This window comes from Lingula anatina, chromosome 7 (assembly GCF_051362555.1).
Source record: "Lingula anatina isolate TDL-2025a chromosome 7, LinAna3.0, whole genome shotgun sequence".
NCBI lineage: Eukaryota > Metazoa > Brachiopoda > Lingulata > Lingulida > Lingulidae > Lingula > Lingula anatina.
In genome coordinates, this window is record NC_141773.1 from 17,711,432 (window position 1) to 17,732,699 (window position 21,268).

The following is a 21,268-nucleotide window of genomic DNA, read 5'->3' on the forward strand; positions in this document are numbered from 1 at the left end:
GCCACGTACAATTGCAAGCGGTATGAACGTGGAATACACGTTTCAGCTCCACGTTACCTATAACGTGGCAGCAACGTAACTTTGAACGTGGATCCCACGTACAATTGTTAGCGGTATGAATGTGGAATACACGTTTCAGCTCCATGTTACCTAGAACATGGCAGCAACGTAACTTTGAACGTGGATCCCACGTAGAATTGCAAGCGGTATGAACGTGGAATACACAGCACACGAACGAAACGCAGTGCCTCGATATGAAACCAGACAACTTTTGTGTTTTTAATCTCCAAATACGAAAAAAAATCAATTAAGCTAATAAATAGGCTAACGTTAAGAACGTATTATATCGTTTGTTTTATATTAATTATTATTTAAGATCATAATAATGAACAAGTCGCATTTCGATGTACTCCATGCTATAACCTTTATATAAAAATAGCAATTTTTACGAGATTACAAATTGTATCGCATTGTTTGGTTCCATTGCCTCGCTTTCAAAAATTAGAACAGGCGCTCCAAAATCGTAAAACGAAGTTAAAAATTTTATATTGGCCGAGTTCCCCCACTGTTAAGAATATCCTCGCAGCATTATCTGCAGTTAACCTTCCTACGATTTTCAATGTATTTTGCAATGTAATTTACAATCCTCAAGGTGAAGAATTTTATTAATCAAGAGTAGGGGAGGTGTGAAAATCCCCATTGGGGCCACATATAACACTATAAATACAATGGGAATCCCCTTAAAATGAAGGTAAAATAAATGTTTTTCTAAGGAATTCCGACGGATTTACTTTTTACAACATAAAATCAATAGAACATTTCTAATATAAATTTTCAAAAAGACACCAGAGAGGTAATGAAATAAAATCAACCAGACGGTCTTTGTCAATTTCACCAACTTGTTTATTTCAAACAGCGCACTTTTCGCACATGCGCAGTTGTTTGAAGCCTGTGCTGGAATACACGTTTCTGCTCCATGTTACCTATAACGTGGCAGCAACGTAACTTTCAACATGGATCCCAGGTAAACATGTAAAAGGTATGAACGTGGAATACACGTTTCAGCTCCACGTTACACATAACGTGGGAGCATCGTTGTTATAAAAGTGGTTTTTACGTAAACTTGTAAAAGGTATGAACATGGAGTACACGTTTCAGCTCCACGTTACCTATAACGTGGCTGCAACGTAACTTTGAACGTGGTTGCCATGAACAATTGCAAGCGGTATGAACGTGGAATACACGTTTCAGCTCCACGTTACCTATAACGTGGCAGCAACGTAATTTTGAACGTGGTTGCCACGTACAATTGCAAGCGGTATGAACGTGGAATACATGTTTCAGCTCCACGTTACCTATAACGTGGCAGCAACGTAACTTTGAACGTGGATCCCACGTACAATTGTTCGCGGTATGAACGTGGAATACACGTTTCAGCTCCATGTTACCTATAACGTGGCAGCAACGTAACCTTCAACGTGGATCCCACGTAAACTTGTAAGAGGTATGAACGTGGAATACACGTTTCAGCTCCACGTTACACATAACGTGGGAGCAACGTTACTATAAACGTGGTTTCCACGTAAACTTGTAAGAGGTATGAACGTGGAATACACGTTTCAGCTCCATGTTACCTATAACGTGGCAGCAACGTGACTTACAACGTGGATCCCACGTAAACATGTAAGAGGTATGAACGTGGAATACACGTTTCAGCTCCACGTTACACATAACGTGGGAGCAACGTTACTATAAACGTGGTTTACACGTAAATTTGTAAGCGGTATGAACTTGGAATACAAGTTTCAGCTCCATGTAACCTATAACGTGACAGCAACCTAACCTTCAACGTGGATCCCACGTAAACTTGTAAGAGGTACGAACGTGGAATACACGTGTCAGCTCCACGTTACACATAACGTGGGAGCAACGTTACTATAAACGTGGTATCCACGTAAACTTGTAAAAGGTATGAACGTGGAATACACGTTTCAGCTCCATGTTACCTATAACGTGGCAGCAACGTAACTTTGAACGTGGTTGCCACGTACAATTGTAAGAGGTATGAACGTGGAATACACGTTTCAGCTCCACGTTACATGTAACATGGCAGCAACGTTACTATAAACGTGGTTTCCACGAAAATTTTTAACCATTTTTTAACGTAGGATAAACGTTGCACCCCCACGTTACCTATATTTTTTACAAGATTACGTGGTTCCCATGGCAACATTTCAGCAACATAACTTTGAACGTGGTTTCCACGTACACTTGTAAGAGGTATTAACGTGGACTACCTGTTTCAGCTCCATGTTACCTATAACGTGGCAGCAACGTAGCTTTGAACGTGGATCCCACGTAAACTTGTAAGAGGTATGAACGTGGAATACAAGTTTCAGCTCCACGTTACCTATAACGTGGCAGCAACGTGACTTACAACGTGGATCCCACGTAAACTTGTAAGAGGTATGAACGTGGAATACACGTTTCAGCTCCACGTTACACATAACGTGGGAGCAACGTTACTATAAACGTGGTTTACACGTAAATTTGTAAGCGGTATGAACTTGGAATACAAGTTTCAGCTCCATGTAACCTATAACGTGACAGCAACCTAACCTTCAACGTGGATCCCACGTAAACTTGTAAGAGGTATGAACGTGGAATACACGTTTCAGCTCCACGTTACACATAACGTGGGAGCAACGTTACTATAAACGTGGTATCCACGTAAACTTGTAAGAGGTATGAACGTGGAATACACGTTTCAGCTCCATGTTACCTATAACGTGGCAGCAACGTAACTTTGAACGTGGTTGCCACGTACAATTGTAAGAGGTATGAACGTGGAATACACGTTTCAGCTCCATGTTACCTATAACGTGGCAGCAACGTGACTTACAACGTGGATCCCACGTAAACTTGTAAGAGGTATGAACGTGGAATACACGTTTCAGCTCCACGTTACACATAACGTGGGAGCAACGTTACTATAAACGTGGTTTCCACGTAAACTTGTAAGAGGTATGAACGTGGAATACACGTTTCAGCTCCATGTTACCTATAACGTGGCAGCAACGTGACTTACAACGTGGATCCCACGTAAACTTGTAAGAGGTATGAACGTGGAATACACGTTTCAGCTCCACGTTACACATAACGTGGGAGCAACGTTACTATAAACGTGGTTTACACGTAAATTTGTAAGCGGTATGAACTTGGAATACAAGTTTCAGCTCCATGTAACCTATAACGTGACAGCAACCTAACCTTCAACGTGGATCCCACGTAAACTTGTAAGAGGTACGAACGTGGAATACACGTTTCAGCTCCACGTTACACATAACGTGGGAGCAACGTTACTATAAACGTGGTATCCACGTAAACTTGTAAAAGGTATGAACGTGGAATACACGTTTCAGCTCCATGTTACCTATAACGTGGCAGCAACGTTACTATAAACGTGGTTTCCACGAAAATTTTTAACCATTTTTTAACGTAGGATAAACGTTGCACCCCCACGTTACCTATATTTTTTACAAGATTACGTGGTTCCCATGGCAACATTTCAGCAACATAACTTTAAACGTGGTTTCCACGTACACTTGTAAGAGGTATTAACGTGGACTACCTGTTTCAGCTCCATGTTACCTATAACGTGGCAGCAACGTAGCTTTGAACGTGGATCCCACGTAAACTTGTAAGAGGTATGAACGTGGAATACAAGTTTCAGCTCCACGTTACCTATAACGTGGCAGCAACGTGACTTACAACGTGGATCCCACGTAAACGTGTAAGAGGTATGAACGTGGAATACACGTTTCAGCTCCATGTTACCTATAACGTGGCAGCAACGTAACTTTGAACATGGTTGCCACGTACAATTGTAAGAGGTATGAACGTGGAATACACGTTTCAGCTCCATGTTACCTATAACGTGGCAGCAACGTGACTTACAACGTGGATCCCACGTAAACTTGTAAGAGGTATGAACGTGGAATACACGTTTCAGCTCCATGTTACCTATAACGTGGCAGCAACGTGACTTACAACGTGGATCCCACGTACAATTGTTCGCGGTATGAACGTGGAATACACGTTTCAGCTCCACGTTACCTATAACGTGGCAGCAACGTAGCTTTGAACGTGGATCCCACGTAAACTTGTAAGAGGTATGAACGTGGAATACAAGTTTCAGCTCCACGTTACCTATAACGTGGCAGCAACGTGACTTACAACGTGGATCCCACGTAAACGTGTAAGAGGTATGAACGTGGAATACACGTTTCAGCTCCACGTTACACATAACGTGGGAGCAACGTTACTTTGAACGTGGTATCCACGTAAACTTGTAAGAGGTATGAACGTGGAATACACGTTTCAGCTCCATGTTACCTATAACGTGGCAGCAACGTAACTTTGAACGTGGTTGCCACGTACAATTGTAAGAGGTATGAACGTGGAATACACGTTTCAGCTCCATGTTACCTATAACGTGGCAGCAACGTGACTTACAACGTGGATCCCACGTAAACTTGTAAGAGGTATGAACGTGGAATACACGTTTCAGCTCCACGTTACACATAACGTGGGAGCAACGTTACTATAAACGTGGTTTCCACGTAAACTTGTAAGAGGTATGAACGTGGAATACACGTTTCAGCTCCATGTTACCTATAACGTGGCAGCAACGTGACTTACAACGTGGATCCCACGTACAATTGTTCGCGGTATGAACGTGGAATACACGTTTCAGCTCCACGTTACACATAACGTGGGAGCAACGTTACTATAAACGTGGTTTACACGTAAATTTGTAAGAGGTATGAACGTGGAATATCCAAAACACAATAACAACGGCAACAAAATCCTTGGAAAACGTTGTTTGACAAACTGATAATTTAAATAATTTCAGACTATTAGCCCCGCCGTAGTAGACACCGTAATGGCGAGAAAGTGGGTGGAAGCGGAATTTGGGAAGGAGAAAATGGAGCAGTTGTTCAGACGGAGACAGGTACTGTGTATTTCTGTTTCAAAATGTGTCCTGACCGAAATTCTGTTGTATTTGAAGCTGCCTGTCTCCTATGTAGAAGACAAAAGAAACGTATTGCTTTAAAGGATCGAAGTTTTAATGATTGACCGAAATTGAAACCCCAGTGGTACAATGAAATAGACAACTGTAGTTTTTGTGCGGGATTCTACAAAGTGTTTGACTGGAGTGCGGTATTTTATTACAGTGTCTTCTTCCCGAAGAAGTACCTGACAATTTGATCTACATCCTGTCTGCCCCGCCGTCTGTGAACGTAAGTTCTTTTATGAAATGTCACAATGCCACACCAGGTTGCATACAAAATATTATACATAGTTTATGTCAGATGTCTGGCGAAAGATTTTTAGAATAAAGTCACTCGTACAATTATTGCTGGTGTTTCCCTCGTCAAATGTTCCTTTTTGACTAGAAGTAATATGTATTCTATTCGTATGAAAATGCCCGTGCCCAGACATATTTTTTTTCCTATTCGGACATTTAAGGGGTCAAGGATATTAAAAATACGTCTTAAACTCGATTTTTAGTTTTTTATACGTTAGAAATAATCAATATTGTATCTAATACTCAATTAAGTTATATTTTTGCAACACGGACTAAAAATATACATTTGGACGAGTTTTTCTACCTGTCCGTGGCAGCCTTTAGGCTCGGCCTCCGTTGTCAAGCACCGTTACTATGGGGGGCGGGGCAAGAATGGTTGTCTAACTTGTCTTAAGCTGTTACGCGTGCACTGGCAGCTCATAAGTCTTACGTCAGCTAAACTGAGATTATACTGTTTCCATTTTTTTACATTTTTTTACATTTTTTTAACAATATATTAATTTTTTTTCCCTTAGCGTCTCAATCACGTCACGTCAAGATCACACTTGAGCTGCTGAGAATTCGTACAACGTCTGGGGTTGTCAGAAAAAAATCGTTAGGCAATCATTTTATTTACAATAAAGATCGTAACAGCAAGCAAGTTTATAAATAATATTGCCACCCAAAACATTTTCAAACTCGCCTATCGTGGCTGATACGTATCCACATTCGGCCGTTTCTCAGGGTAATTCTTTCTTTGCTTTCTCCATTTTCGCGTCTTGGTGTGTAGAGCGGCGTCCACGCACGACGGGTGGCATTGTCCTCTGCTTGCACCTCAAGTAATTTTCTTTTTGTTTGTTAGCGCTTCCTTAGACACTTCCTAGACAGTGCACAGACTCCTACTGCGTCAGGCACAATTATGATTAATTACGTCAGTGAAACGAGAGTAGGAAGGCCTACTCAGCTGTCAATCATTTCTCAGGGAAGAGCGGCTTTCGTGGTGCGAATAAGTTTGCGTACAAAAGTAAGATTTTCTGGCATCTAGATAGAAACAAACAACCCAATTTTAACACGTAATGGTGTATAAACCTTCCCGATCAATAAGATGATAACAGGTAAGGTGGAGGTGCAATTAGTTTGCTAAATTAGCCCAATTACCTGAGCCAAATGGTTTATGAGCGATTTCTCAGCTTTGAAGATTGATAACATAGTCTAAACTTCAATCCCCATATCTCATTCTTTTCCTGGCAGATTGACATGAAATTTGATGTGTCTGTGTTTCAGTATAATATCTAGTCGACTGCGTCTTGGGTTCTTGATTGACTTTTTATTTTTGAAGTTATTAATACTGAAAGTGGATGGTCCATATATATTTCGTAAAATTCACGTTTTATCAAAATAAAATCAAACGTAAAAATAATAAGAGAAAATCTTGACAGAGTTTACTGGTTTTTGTGCTAACCTTTAGATAGCTATTTCAATCGTATTTATAGGGCTTTTTGTTTAAGAGAAAATCTTGATTAAAAAAATGACAATTTTAGCCCCAAAACGCTGATATTACGTCACTCGTGTTACACTGTGACTACAAACTTTGGAAAATTGTTTTGCTTGCTAGACCATATCCTTTAGTTAATAGGAAATTTAATTAGCTGCATTAGTTTTGGACTTTTTCGTTGATATCCTAGACCCCTTAAAGCGATTAAAACCTTCAAATTAAGGTGCCGTATGTCGATATTACCTTCTGAAATGTAAAGAGGATGAATGGTGATCAAAATGAGTCATGATACATTTGGAACTAAATTATTTATCTGGAAATAAATAAAACATTGAATTCAAGTTCTGATACCTTTGTTTTTCACCTTTCAGATCAGAGACATCTGTATGAGCGGGGTGTTGGACCCACTCTGAAAAGTTTCTATATCCATCAAGAAGTCAACTTTAGCTGGCATAGTGCAGGATCTGAGCATACACTAGTATAGCGCTATATGTATTAGAAATATACATATTTCTCTCTACCAGAGGGCAGCTGAGTGACCAATGACGTCATTTCTGTGCAAAAATTCTCGCCGGATAGTAAATTACTAATGTGCTCGTAATAACCAGAGAAATATCTGGGAGTATGTGGTAAAAAAAGTATCTGTGACCCTGGTGGATCTGGAACTGGTAAGAACAGTGCATATACATGTATACGTATATGTGCACTGTTGATATCGTGTTCATTCCCCCTGAGGACAGACCACTCAGTCCTGACTTAAAGACTTTTCCATTGTCAACTTGACAACTTTATCTTACTATGTCTCCAGTGTAAACGTTTGCATAATTTTACGGAGACTTTGGAAGTCGATTATTTTTATGTTGGCTATATTTTTGGTTGTGGCAAATTTTTCAGAACAATATGTATTTTTATATATTTCAGTTTTACAAACTAATAAATGCTTTTGCTTTTCATTGTTTTTGGAAGTTGTCGTCTTGTATTGGTGCTTGGGGAAAGTGTCGGGGAAATGGACAAAAAAGGTGATGAATTCAATAGCCAAACTCATTTTATATTGTTTAGAAAAATGTGGTCAGATTCAAAAGGTGAAAGTTGCATATTCGTGCTTAATATTTCGAACATCCTATGCTACTAAACAAGATTAAATAAAAATGACGCAATATTTCCACTGGCGTATTTAGGATGTTGCTAAGGGAGTGTGAGGAGCAAAAGTTTTGTTTTTTTACCTTGAATTAGGCCTGCCTGTCAAGTATACGTCATTTAGTTAATGTGGAAATCATTTCCACGTGCATTACACACATCAGGTCCGTTAAAAGGGGGATGTTGGTGGGGAGGGTTAAACGTGCATTTGTTCCGCTCTGAATCAATAATGTTCCATTAGGCCCTATGGCATAAAAAGGTTGTCTTTTATATAATAAAGGACTGGTCTCCCTTTTAAAATTGCAGGCTACAGGGACGGCTACAGGGACTTCTTTCAACCTTTTGTATTTTTATTGCAGTACCTTTTCATTCTATTATTATAATTTTTTTTTTTTTTTTTTTTTTTGGGGGGGTCACCCTGTAACATAACTCGCTCAAACCAGAGGGTCAAGCACATTCCAAAAAAAGGGTAAGATCTGTAGAGGATAGAAAGGAAGGGAACGTCGGGAACATTTTTTACAGATCCTGCAACGGGAGCGGACATTTAGTTTATTGACTTCGAACCTTTTTTTCTCAAGGGTAATAAGATTATAAGTTCGTTAAGAATTTCTGCACGCATACAAACGGAAAAGAAATGAGTAAATCTGTTTTTTTGGATCTGTTTTTCAGATTAGACGCCTTTATGTAACAGCTGTTCAGGATCCATGTTATTGTTCCTACAGAGATTTGCCAGCAATTCTGTATAATAGGCCTAAATATATTTAAATTCAAGAATTGTATTTTTTTTTTTAGAATACGCAATATATGTTGCCATTTCATCTCTTCTTCAAAAATCTGTGAGTGAGTTCTATAGTTATTTCGAAATATGCATATAATGATAATAAATTAAATGTCTTTTTGTTGCTGACCATTGGTAGCCATCGATGGAAACGAAACCTACATGTAAACCACATCCAATACAGGAATATTCTGGTAACCATGTACCTGCCTTCCAATGTTAGAGGGCAACCTCAGAAACTATTTTATTTAACAAGGTGAAAATGCCCCTCCACACATTCACCTACACCTTAAGTACCTACTAACTTAGTAAGTGTAGCTATAGGACCGATCCATCATCTCAAACCGAAAGTTAACTGCTTTTTTTCTCCTGTAAACGACGTCGGATACCGTGGCCTCTCGAATTTCTCTGATAAAATTGCTGTTCTATTCTATGGGCAATAATCTTTCCTGGGGTTCTTGCTCAAGTAAAGAAACCCATACTGTGTAGCAGTCACCCTAGAGCGTTTTGTCCAGACCGTTTTCGTGCATAACGAGCTGGATCAGTTGTGCAACAACCAATACATAGGTGCATAAAGGTCGCAGAAATCTGCAATCTATAATCTATTAGTATAAGATCCATTTGTCTTTACATGTTTCGATTGCGATAGTTGAGTCGAAATAGAAGCTGAACGATTGCGTTGTGCACCCTCATAAAACTTTATTTTTGATTAAAAAAAATCATGTTTTGTTCTCCTAAAACTATTTATTTACTTAATTAGTCTAAATTTGTGATTTTTTTTGGTAGATTGATTTATTTTTAACTCTGCTTTTTCAGCTGCAGCTTACAACACAGAACGGTGAGATTGAAGAATAACAAAATATGGTGCCATGAAAAATGTTTACGTCTTTATAATACTTTCTTTCTCTCCTTCAAAGACTTCAAACAAACGAGTTTTATAACATTGTTTTTTGGTTGGTAAAGGCTGTAGACCTATTAAACAGCCCCGCAAACAGACGCTTTAATACAAATATGCACGTGAGTGTCGTTGACATAATGGAAAATTATATTGGGAAACCTGCAGATTAAATAAATTAAAATGAAGAGGATATATATATATATATATATATATATATACTCTTCAATGTTTCCTGGCGTGTAAGAACCTGCCTCATAAGTAAACTTTCCACGAATAACTCGGTTTTCCCAACACGTCTACAGACACATAAGAAACATAAATAAAGACGGTAGACCTTATAACTAATTCGACATGCTGAAATCAGCGGACGAGAGGCGAATGCCAAAAACACATGAGGATTACGACCCAGCGCACCTCTCGTTATTCGGTTAATCGAGAGTGGCGCGAGCTCTGGGTGACCCCCCTCTCCCCTCCCCCTCCCACCCCATGAAAATTGACAATGATAGTAACAAATTATAATGATCAAGTTAATTCATAAATAAATGAGACTGAGACACACTGCTTATAAGAAAAAAACAGAAGTTTTAAAGAATTGCTGGATATTTCAAGTATGGCATACATCTCAACTGCTAATTTCTGTAATTTCAGAGTTTATCTCATAGAGTCCTTCAAAGCGAGTCCCTGGTAGTCCCTGAATGGGCAAAATCACTAAAAACGCACGGATTGGCGTCTCCGTGTGCCTGCGCAGGACAGACTAGTCATGGGACGCTCGGGTCAATCATTCATACTGTGATGCATAACTCAATTTTTGTCAACACAGAAGCCTACTAACAAAAGTAGCGTGTCTGCCGCTAGGTGGCATGACAGTGGTTACGAGGTCACAACGTAATATTTAACAGTCTGGGAGGCTCGCGTTCACAGCACTTCAAGGTAAGACATTAGGCCACCTCGTAAGAGATACAAATAATTATGCAGTAAGTTAATGAAAATAAGTTAGTCTATAGACATTCATTATTTGTTATCTGATTATTATCAAAACACGTAATTTTGAAACCAATGATATTTGCGTGGCCTTAATGTAAGGCTAGGTAAGGTAGGTCACATAAATTTTTTTAAGCTGTCATTAGGCCTATACATCTAGGATCTTACCAAGTACTTATATCACACCATTGCCGCTAAACCCGATAGAGTGCAACTGTGTCTTTAAAATAGTATAAGTCCATTACATTGTTTTCCAAAAATGATATTTGCACCTTTATTTTTCTATTTACCTTGTGTGGACTGGATCAGTGGAAATACCTGTAAGTAGGTCAATATACGGCTAGGAATTGGAAGGTGCAATTTTTAAGTCTAATTTCTGCTGTCATCGATTTTGATTTTTGTTTTTTTTTTAGCATGTCGATTTCATTTGTGTCGTTTATAAACTGGCACTTATGATTCATATAGAGTACGCTATAGGGCATTGACATCTGGCTTCACACAAAATATATGTACAGTAGCCCTATTCCAATCTCAATTCTCGAATCACAAGCATTTTCGTGCTATTATTGTTGGTTCTGGCTACAGAGATGGGGTGACCTTGAATGAAACTCGACTTCAGATCTTCTGGAAAATCTGTTTAAATTCGGCGTCACACCCTTTGAATTATGCTGAACATAAAGTTCGTTGAACTCTCACGGCTTTCTGACCCGACTTAAATATGCACAGGGTTTTTGTCACAGTGTGTTAGACTTAAAACTGCATAGTGTTTTGTCAATGGACAAAAGAGTGTGCCACTCCTGTGAAAAATACAGTATGTTTATAGGGGTTTAAAGTAAAAAGCATCTAGTGTGTTGAGTACCGTGCGACCTTGAGACAAATTCTCCTCAGGTTTGAGGTCATCTCGGCTCAGCGCTTTAACCACAATAGCCTTGCTTCCGCAGTGACGCCTGTCATTTTAAATAGCTAGGGTGGATTTATGAATTATAAACAGACTAGAAGAAAGTGCGTGCTGTTTGGATGGCATATAGAAAAGAATGCTGGCGAAATAATGAGAGTAACGGCGCTTTAAAGACATCATGAAGAGACACTGTACTTGGTTATTCGTGTTCTACTTTTAAACTCGTATTGAGTTCCACGGAGGAGATACATTTGCTAGTAACTATACGTTTATTTTTTTAAAGTAAAGTTTAAATCCTACTCCTACTATACTCATTCCTATATCTGTATCCTATTTGTACATGTAGAATGCGAGGAGAAAGAGGGAGATCCAGTAAAAGCTATATAATATTTTTCAAGGAAATTTATAACTATTAAGTGTTTTTTTTTTTTTTTTTTTTTTTTTTATACCTGTGTAACTGTGTTATTTACTTATCCATTTCTTATGTAATTGTAGTTCTCCTTCTCTTGAAAGTTTGAACCGCTCCTTTTGTGTAACGTACATGTGATTGTATCCATATGCCTCTCTCTTTTATAATTATGGTAAATTTATAATTACACCAAGAAAATCAAAGATTAAATGCATATGATACTGATAATAATTACGGTAATTAAATACTGATAAATAAATAAGAACATAAATATATAGACTTACTTTCACTCACTCATCCGTCCATACATACTACACGTATACATGCTTGTTGTGAACTACATAACGGCAACTATAGCGTACTAGAGGTGAAAATTTTAACACGTTATGGTAGGAATGCGTTTCCATTTTGTATTGAACCTGTCTTCTTTTCCTGTCTTTATAGCAATGTATTTTTCGATTTTCTTCTTCTGACTAAGAAAATGCAGAAACAGTTCAAAATCATAGACTGATGGATTTTCTGAATTTTTGTTTATGAATTGTTTAGCCACAATAATGCAGAAATTTAAAGCTTTTACGCGCTGGTCGCTTGACAGACACCCGTACATTATAGTTTTTTCATTTTTTCTGAAGTGTATGGTGTTATTCGGAATGTTCCACCAGTTTTCAAATGCAATCCAAAAATTTCTTGCACGTACACATTCTACAAAACGATGTATTATTGTTTCTTTCATATGGCAGTTAATACATCCTGGGCTAGTAACTATTTTCATTTTGAACAGTGTAGAATTTGTGTACAGCACATTGTGAATTATTCTGTATTGCATTATTTGTAGTTGAGTTTCTTTGACAGACTCAAATGGTATCAAGAAAACTCTCTGCCAATCATTTTCACTTACGCCTGATTTGATAAGATGCAAACTTGCTGTGGGTAAATTTATTACATTTCTTTCTATTAGCTTATCGTAAATGGTTTTTGTAGAGGCTAGAGTCCATACTATCTCATCTGAGTCTGTGTTGTCAACTGTTTCTGCATTTTCCCGAAGTTTACGTAACCATGATATCGGAATTGATTTTTTTACTTTTTCGTATTCTAGAAAATTCGGCAGCTTAATGTCGAAGTTGTGTTGATTTATTATTTCTTCTAATGATATAAATTCACCATTAATATTTATAATATCTTGCATATAATTTACTCCGGCTTTTGACCAATGCCTTAGATATATTGACTTTTTGTTTACAAGTATGAATCTATTATTCCATATTATCTGTTTCTTTATATCGGAGGCATTATTAGGGTCTGTTTGTATTACATCACTCCATGCATCTAGCATGGCTACGTAAAAAGGTGGTATGTCCGAAATGTTAATATTCTTCAGTTCATAATTACAACTGAAAATAAGTTTTCCTCCCACACTTCTTAAATATTTCAGTATGTTTATAACCCACGGATCATCGTTGTCAGCTAACATTATGCGCTTAACCATTGAGGCCTTCAGAGACCGCACGTGCGATGGCACATGCGTCAAATTTAAACCACCTTTACTCTTTGGGGCTATTAATGTATTTTGCTTTAATTTTGGTTTTTTATCATTCCATAGAAATTTTTTGAATGAAGCATCTATCCTCAAAATAATATCATTTGGGGTCTCAAGAACTGTATTAGCATAAACCAGTTTAGCCAGACCCAATGTTTTCAGTATTTGTATCTTTCCAATCCATGTGAGGTCTCTGCTGGACCAAAGGTTAAGCAGCTTTTCAATTTGATCAACTTTACTATCGAAGTCTAGAAACCTGCAGCTTTCGTAATCGTAAGAGAAATGAATTCCGAGAGCTTTTATTGGTCTATCCGGCCATAGCAACCCGAGGGGCTTTTCGTCGTTGAATCTATTGCTTCCAAGCCACAGGGCTTCGGACTTGCTCAAGTTTAGTTCTAAACCAGAAATTTGTTTGAATTCAGATATTAATTTCAATGCGTTTTTAGCGGACCCAACATCATTTAGAAATAGCGTTGTATCGTCGGCATATTGGCATAATTTGTGTTCATGACGATCAATAGTAATTCCCCGTATGGATGGATCTGCGCGTATTGCGCAGGCTAGTATTTCTACGGCCAGCACGAATAAAGGGCCGGACAGTGGGCATCCTTGTCTTACACCTCTTGTAATTGAAAAGAATCGCGAGGAATATCCGTTGTTTGTAATACAACTGGAAGCATTGGCGTACATAATGTCAAACCACTGAATGAAGTCAGGGCCAAAGTTGAATATTTTCAGGCATTTTTTTATAAATTCCCATTCAATGCAATCGAACGCTTTTTTAAAATCTAAGAAAATTGCCATCCCTTCTTTATTTTGCCTTTTTGTTGAGTACATAAGATCCCAGATGAGTCTTATATTTTCACCGATATATCTTTTTTTAACGTACCCGGTTTGGTTTTTGTTGATAATGGTTGGTAAAGTCATTTCCATTCGTTTTGCAAGTGCTTTTGCGGCTATTTTGTAGCTTACGCTTAGCAAAGAAATAGGTCGCCAGTTTTCCAAACGGTGTCTATCCTTGTCTTTTTTGGGAATTAGTGTTATTATGCCCTGCCGTTGGCTAATATTTAACTGACCAGTTTCAAAAGCAAAATTTAAACAGTCTGCCATTTCCTCTCCTAATTCTTCCCAGAATTTCATGTAAAATTCTGCGGAGAGCCCATCGACACCCGGGGTTTTATTCTTCTTTTTTGTAAGTACTTTGAGTGCGTTTTTGCACTCGTTGATGGTTAGCTTTCCTTCACATGCGATTTTTAGGTCGTTTGGAATTTGGGGTATGTTTTGTACATTGAAAAATTTGTTTGAGATTCTCTCGTTAAAGGTAGTGTTCTGTGAGGTGTACAAATTTTCATAAAACTTTTCCTGTTCTTGTAGAATATCTTTATCGTTAGTTACTGTTAGTGTATCATTAATTTCTAGTTTTGTAATTGTATTTCTGACCCGATTCCGTTTTTCCAAGTTGATAAAGTAATTTGTATTGCGTTCGCCCTTTTCGTACCATCTCACTTTACTGCGCATTATTGCACCTTCAGTTTTAGCTTCTAAGATTAAATCATATTCAGTCTTAAGTTTTTCTAATTCTTTAGCTTTTTCTTTATTAAATTGATTGTCTATCTCGGCTTGTAGCGCGTTGATTTTTTTCCAAATGTCTCTTTCATTTTCTCTATGTTGTTTAGATTTTTGCTTTGAAAATTTTATTGAAAACTGCCGTATTTCCATGGTTATCATATCAAATGCTAAACCACGGTCCTCTAAGTAATTGTATCTGTTTTTTGCTTCATTAATTACAATTTTCATTTCGTTAATATATCTTTCGTCTCCTAGTAAAGTATTATTGTGTTTCCAAAACCCTCGCCCTCTAACTGTCACATCTTTTGTCTTTAAAAACAAAGATATTGCATCATGATCAGTGTAAGGTGCGTACAGTATCTCCGCCTTTTCTATAAAACAATTTTCTATAAGTTCGTTAGATGTTATCCAGTAGTCTAGTCTGCAGGAAATTTTTGATTCGGAGTTTTTCCATGTGTATCTTCTTTCTGCACCATGGAACTTTCTCCATGTGTCATTTAAATGATATTTTTTCATAATAGTTTGTATTTCATGTATAACTTTATCTTTAATGTGTGTGGACAATCCACCATGTTTATCTAGCTTGGACAATGTGCAGTTGAAGTCACCCCCTATAATTACATAATCAGATTCATATTTAGCTAGTTCTTTATAGAGAAATCTGTAAAATTCAACTTGTTCATTTATTTGATTTGGGGCATATATATTACACATAAGAAAAGTGCTCGTACCAATTTTAATTTTCACGCCTAGAAGACGACCATCCGGGTCTGTAACTGTGTCTATAATGTCATATTCTATGTTATTTTTAAATGAAATCATCACCCCTTTGCTATGCCCAGTACCATGATTATACCAAACCTTTCCACCCCACTGAGCGCGCCATAATTTTTCGACTTTCTGCGAGCTGTAGGTTTCTTGTAGGAGGAAAACATTTTCAGGCCTTTTATGTAGCCACCTAAATACTCCCTTTCTTTTTTTAAAGTTATTTAGCCCCCGGACATTTAAGGATAATATACTAAAATCAAAACTCATAATAGCATTTTAATGTATTGACAGACATAACGTTTTCGTTGATATATATGTATGTACGACAATGAGTCACACCATTCTTTTCATCGCTTAACATACAGACATGTACCACGTGCACACTTTTACTTTCATACACAATCTCAGTCTTACGCACGGCCATTATCCACTTACTCACCTCATTTAAACACAAACATACACTCACACAATATACTACATATAGGAAAACGCACATGGGAGAGCGTTCAGTTTTGTGCGACAATTGGTTTTATGTGCGAAATTAAAGCAAGAGGAAAATGGAAAAGGGAGAAATAAAGTTCATGCTCAAGCGTTTCTTATCTTTAAATTAATATCATCGTGCAGGTCAAATTTCACCCTTTTTGTGCTGTCTTTCGGCCGACCATAGACTGACCCATTAAAGTACCATGCTTGGTCAATTTCAGGGTGGCTGACGAGGCGCTGGATAAGTTGCGCGTTCTTTTTTGTGACGTCATCTGCCAGTCTCAAGTTTTGCCTCGAGGTTTTCATTGCCCTTCTGCACCTCATAATTTTGGCTTTTGTCTCCGTGTTATTCACTCGTAAAATTATAGGTCTCGGTTGTTGTGTTTTTGCCCCAGGTATACGATGTACTGCTAGAATGTCATCATCCCGGAGTGTTATCTGTGCTACTTCCTTCAATGTGTCGCGTACGACGGACTTAGTGTTCTCCTTTGTCTCTTCCTTTATCCCGTAAATTTTAATATTGTTCTTACGAGAATACTGTTCGTTGTAGTTTGATCGTTTGTCCGCCTCGAGACTCAGTTTTGTGAGATCTTTTATCTCCTCTTTCAATTTAAGTAAATCTTTGTCTTTCCTTGCAATGTTTTCTGTAAGGTTTTTATTTTCAAATTCCAGGAAGTCTAATTTCTCTCGCATGTTGTTGATTTGTGAACCCATTTCTTTCTTCATTTCTTTTAACATTTCTGTAACTAAGGTGGTTACTAGTTCTTTCAGTTCGTCTTTGTTTATCATGTCTTTCATATAAGATTTTATTTCTTCTAGTTCCGCTAAGATAATGCTGTTATTTTCTTCAGCACTTGTATTGGAGACTTCGCTGTGCGTACGTTTGGGTGTAGGCTCACCCTTCTTAGTGTTTTTTGTGTGTTTGGATGACATGCTGAAAGGTTGACAGCACTGCGTGAAATTTAATGTAGTCAGTATGTATCATCCACTATGCGACGTTCGCGCAGACTGTCTATGTGATAAGGTTAAAAAATATCAGTTATTCACCTTATTTGTACTTTCTCCACCCGATCAGCTCGTTCACGGATGTGCACTTGTTCAGTATGTATCACATCAGACGTTGGGTTCACTTGTCTATGTCAAAAAAGACCAATTTATGTCCCGTGTCCTAGAGTTCGTGTCAACCTCTACGCCATCTTGTCTCCCTTCCAACTATTAAGTGTTTGATATACCCAGGATTTTGCTTAGAGAGATGAAGAGAACATTTTCGGCTCACGTTGCCTACCATGTTTATACACAAAAAAGCAAAAATAATACAAATAGAAAATGTTTTGTATGTTAATTCAATATGCCTGCAGATTAACATGTCAATTTTCTTATTATTAGCAATCATTATGGAACGCAAAAATAATACAAATAAAAAGTGTTTTGTATGTTAATTCAATATGCCTGCAGATTTACATGTCAATTTTCTTATTATTAGCAATCACTATGGAACGCTGGAGAGGTCGAGTTGCCTTGGTAACCGGGGCGTCAGTTGGGATGGGCGAGGCGTTTTGTCGAGCGCTCGTGAAACACGGTATGATAGTTGTGGGGTGCGCTCGCCGAGTCGAACTGATAGAGGTAAGGTTTTCATGTAGGCCTATATAAAAGGAGAAGTAAAAAGTATTGGGGGGGGGGGGGGTAGTATTGATGTGACAGAATGAAAGAAAACAGTTGATATATATTATTGAAGTAGACCTCACATAATTTACAAAGGGCCATTCTGAATGAGATAAGTCGCACTAGTTAGTGCGCATTAACTCACGCTAATAGCAATCAGATTAACAGACCAACACGCCGCCTCTTGTTTCCAACGTGGTCGTAAAATCACCAGCTTCTCTGAATTCAACTCAACACCAGTCTGTTGTAGGTGAGGACTTTATCAATAAAAAGAATATTGAATTATTGGAAAACAGTAAAAAAAGATATGATAGACTAATTTGACTAAATGAAAACAGTTGACATAAAGATTTATTGAAGTAGAAATTTCATAATTTTCTGCTTAGAGAATAAAATTATCGTAAACGGTTACTTCACATATGCTAGCCACGATAGGGTCCATACATACATACATACATACATACATACATACATACATACATACAAAGCGAAACCTACCTTAATCAAATTTGCTGTCTTTTAAATTAACACTTTTCTATTTTTTATTTACAGAAGACAGCAAAAGAATTGGAAGGAGAGACAGGACGTTTGATCCCCATGAAATGTGACCTGACAGTGAAATCTGAGATCGAATCCATGTTCCGGGCCATAAAGGACCAAGTGGGTGGGGTGGACGTATGTGTTAATAACGCTGGGTATCTGGCCCCACAGCAACTTCTCGGTGGCGATACCGACACCTTCCAGAAAATGCTGGACGTGAGTATTACCATTTTAGACTGATGTAACTTGATAGAGAGTCCCCCAAAACAGAGAGTCCGCTTCCCATTCACTTGTACAGGTGAGCCTCGCCCTAGATTTCGACCCACTTAGGTCAAACTAACCCTAGCCATTATTACTATATGGCGGGAGGACTTTCTGTTACACGGACCCTCTGTTCCGTTACACCGGACATGGGCCAACCATCATGTATCAGACTATATGCAGTAGTGGGAGTGTCTCTGTAATAAAGTCTTTGAAGGGGAATGGACATGTGTATTTTTAAAAGGGAGTTATTTTCACCCGACCATAGTCCTGACTATCGTCATCAGCCGACCAGAGTGCAAGAACCATTGAGATGTATGTGTCATATGTTCACTGTTGCCAAATTTTTGTTTTCAGACCAACATCCTGGGCCTCTCAATAGTAACCCAAATGGCCGTGCAGTCGATGAAAGAGCGAAAAGTCGATGATGGCCATATTATTCATATTTGCAGGTAAATGTTTATGAATTATCATCTAGGAAGTGTTCTACTTTTGAATTTTCAGCAATAAAAGAAAACAATATAAAATCACCGCATGCATGCAGATCATTCAACTAAAAAGTACAGCCGCATCAACAGTGTTAGACGGCGACTCCGTGCTTACTAAATTAGTTAGCTGTTATCCACATCTTATGCCGACTCTGAAATCTATCAACATCAAATCACAATACCAAATTGACTTCAGTATTGAAATCTATTTTCAGTGTCAGTACAATTTTTTTGATCGTCCGGTCAAAATTTTTCATTTTGTTTTTTCAGCCAAACTGGGCATCGTTATTGCCGTGAAATAGCAGCTATGCATTTTTATTCAGCTACCAAGCACGCAGTGAAATGTCTGACAGAGGGTCTGAGGGCTTGTCTGAGAGCGGAGGAGTCTATGATTCGTGTGTCGGTAAGTTCCCCTCCCCGCACCCTCCCTCTCTCCCTCTCTCTCTCTCCCAAATTTACGGTCATATTCTCCACAGAAGAACGCATTAAAAGGCGTTCATAAATTAGATGGAAAACGCATTTATCGCGATCAACTGTAACTTGTATAAAGCACCCTTTCTATATATTGCTTTTTTCTCTTCTGGCAAAACGCAGTTTTCTAGCAAAAGTAGAAATTCCTTCAGTTAAAGGTCGGTGTCTTTGAGGGTTTAGCAAAATATGAATATTAAAAACACAACATCAAAATGTTTAGAAAACGCTGTTTGAAAAACTGATAATCTAAATCATTTAATTCAGACTATTAGTCCTGCTCTGGTGGACACTGTATTGGCGAGACAGTGGGTGGAAGTGGAGTTTGGGAAAGAGAAAATGGAGCAGTTGTTCAGACGGAGACAGGTAACATTTATTACAACTACAAGACAAAAGAAACGTAAACCTATATTGCTTTTTAAAAAGGATCGAAGTTTTAATGATTGACCGAAATGGAAATGCCAGTGAAACAATTCTTGAAATTGACAACTGTACAGATTTTGCATAGAATGATAAGATTTTTCGAGATCTACAAAGTAGCCTACTTGAGTAGAATGTGATATTGTATATTCGAATCTTTAATTCTTTGACATCATTACAGTGTCTTCTGCCCGAAGAAATAGCGGACAATTTGATCTACATCCTGTCTGCCCCGCCGTCTGTGAACGTAAGTTCTGTTATAAAATCTCACAATGATTTGCTTGTTGATAAAGATTTGCTTGTTGATAAATCGCTACAAAATTGAGAAATATTAAACATAGTTTATGTCAAATGTCTGGTGAAAGACTTTTAGAACAACGTCACTCGTACAATTATTGCTGGTGTTTCACTCATCAGATGTTCCCATTTGTTTAAATGTAATATATCGGTATTCTATACATATAGAAAAAAATGCCCCTGAAACATTTTTAAGTCAAAAGATCCTGTTAAACTACTTGTTTTCCCTTTCAGTCCTTTAAAGCGTTAAAATCCATCATACTAAATGTGTCGGGTGCACGTGCCGAAATTTCCTTCTGAAATGTTGAGAGGACGGGTGGTACTCTAGACCTCTACATGAATAATGATACATTTAGAACTATGCCATCTATATTTAGCAATAAATAAAACATTGAATCCAATTTCAAATACTTGTGTTTTTTTACCTTTCAGATCAGAGACATCTGTGTGGGTGGGGTTTTGGACCCACTATAAGACTCCTATATATCCATCAAGAAATGAACTGCAGCTTCTACATGTATGGTGCAGAACCTGAGCATATATTATACTAGTATATTGCTATATGTATATATATAAGAGATGTAAAGAGACGTACGTCATTTCTGTTCAAAATTCTCTCTATACATTAATGTGCCCGTAATAGCTAGAGAAATATCTGGGAGTATCTATATAGGAAAATATATATATGTGAATCTGGCAGATCTAGAGCTGTTACGTAGGCCTACATGTATATATGCACTGTTGATGTCGTGCTTATTTCCCCTGAGAACACCCCCTCAGTCCTATTTGTAATCTCGAAGATTTACATGTATCTAATGCATACGTCATA

General features: G+C 37.9%; 2 protein-coding genes across 4 annotated transcripts; both read left to right on the forward strand.

Moving 5' to 3' along the window:
• Window positions 1–227: 227 nt before the first annotated feature.
• Window positions 228–7,810, forward strand: LOC106162093 (dehydrogenase/reductase SDR family member 11). 2 transcript variants are annotated; one of them, XM_087018169.1, is made up of 4 exons: window positions 228–1,039; window positions 4,916–5,014; window positions 5,238–5,303; window positions 7,217–7,810. In XM_087018169.1, exons 2-4 carry the CDS (start codon window positions 4,946–4,948, stop codon window positions 7,256–7,258), a joined length of 177 nt encoding a protein of 58 aa, XP_086874295.1. In that variant the 5' UTR covers window positions 228–1,039; window positions 4,916–4,945; the 3' UTR covers window positions 7,259–7,810. The 2 variants fall into 2 exon arrangements, with proteins under 2 accessions (XP_086874295.1, XP_086874294.1); XM_087018168.1 differs by having other exon boundaries at window positions 228–1,024.
• Window positions 7,811–10,522: 2,712 nt separating this feature from the next.
• LOC106166261 (dehydrogenase/reductase SDR family member 11) lies at window positions 10,523–21,191 on the forward strand. 2 transcript variants are annotated; one of them, XM_013544752.2, is made up of 8 exons: window positions 10,523–10,588; window positions 17,787–17,926; window positions 18,518–18,721; window positions 19,124–19,218; window positions 19,525–19,657; window positions 19,990–20,088; window positions 20,324–20,389; window positions 20,872–21,191. In XM_013544752.2, exons 2-8 carry the CDS (start codon window positions 17,795–17,797, stop codon window positions 20,911–20,913), a joined length of 771 nt encoding a protein of 256 aa, XP_013400206.1. In that variant the 5' UTR covers window positions 10,523–10,588; window positions 17,787–17,794; the 3' UTR covers window positions 20,914–21,191. The 2 variants fall into 2 exon arrangements, with proteins under 2 accessions (XP_013400206.1, XP_086873907.1); XM_087017781.1 differs by lacking the exon at window positions 10,523–10,588 and adding an exon at window positions 11,601–11,794.
• The last annotated feature ends 77 nt before the right edge of the window (window positions 21,192–21,268 follow it).

What these genes read in the sequence shown, in the direction of transcription:
- LOC106162093 (XM_087018168.1), top strand. Translation starts at nt 977, where the DNA reads ATGTTACCTATAACGTGGCAGCAACGTAACTTTCAACATGGATCCCAG. An exon ending in ACTTTCAACATGGATCCCAG is followed by an intron (nt 1,025 to 4,915) that starts GTAAACATGTAA and finishes AAATAATTTCAG; the next exon opens with ACTATTAGCCCCGCCGTAGT. An exon ending in AGTTGTTCAGACGGAGACAG is followed by an intron (nt 5,015 to 5,237) that starts GTACTGTGTATT and finishes ATTTTATTACAG; the next exon opens with TGTCTTCTTCCCGAAGAAGT.
- LOC106166261 (XM_013544752.2), top strand. Translation starts at nt 17,795, where the DNA reads ATGGAACGCTGGAGAGGTCGAGTTGCCTTGGTAACCGGGGCGTCAGTT. An exon ending in CATATTATTCATATTTGCAG is followed by an intron (nt 19,219 to 19,524) that starts GTAAATGTTTAT and finishes TTGTTTTTTCAG; the next exon opens with CCAAACTGGGCATCGTTATT. An exon ending in CTGCCCCGCCGTCTGTGAAC is followed by an intron (nt 20,390 to 20,871) that starts GTAAGTTCTGTT and finishes TTTACCTTTCAG; the next exon opens with ATCAGAGACATCTGTGTGGG.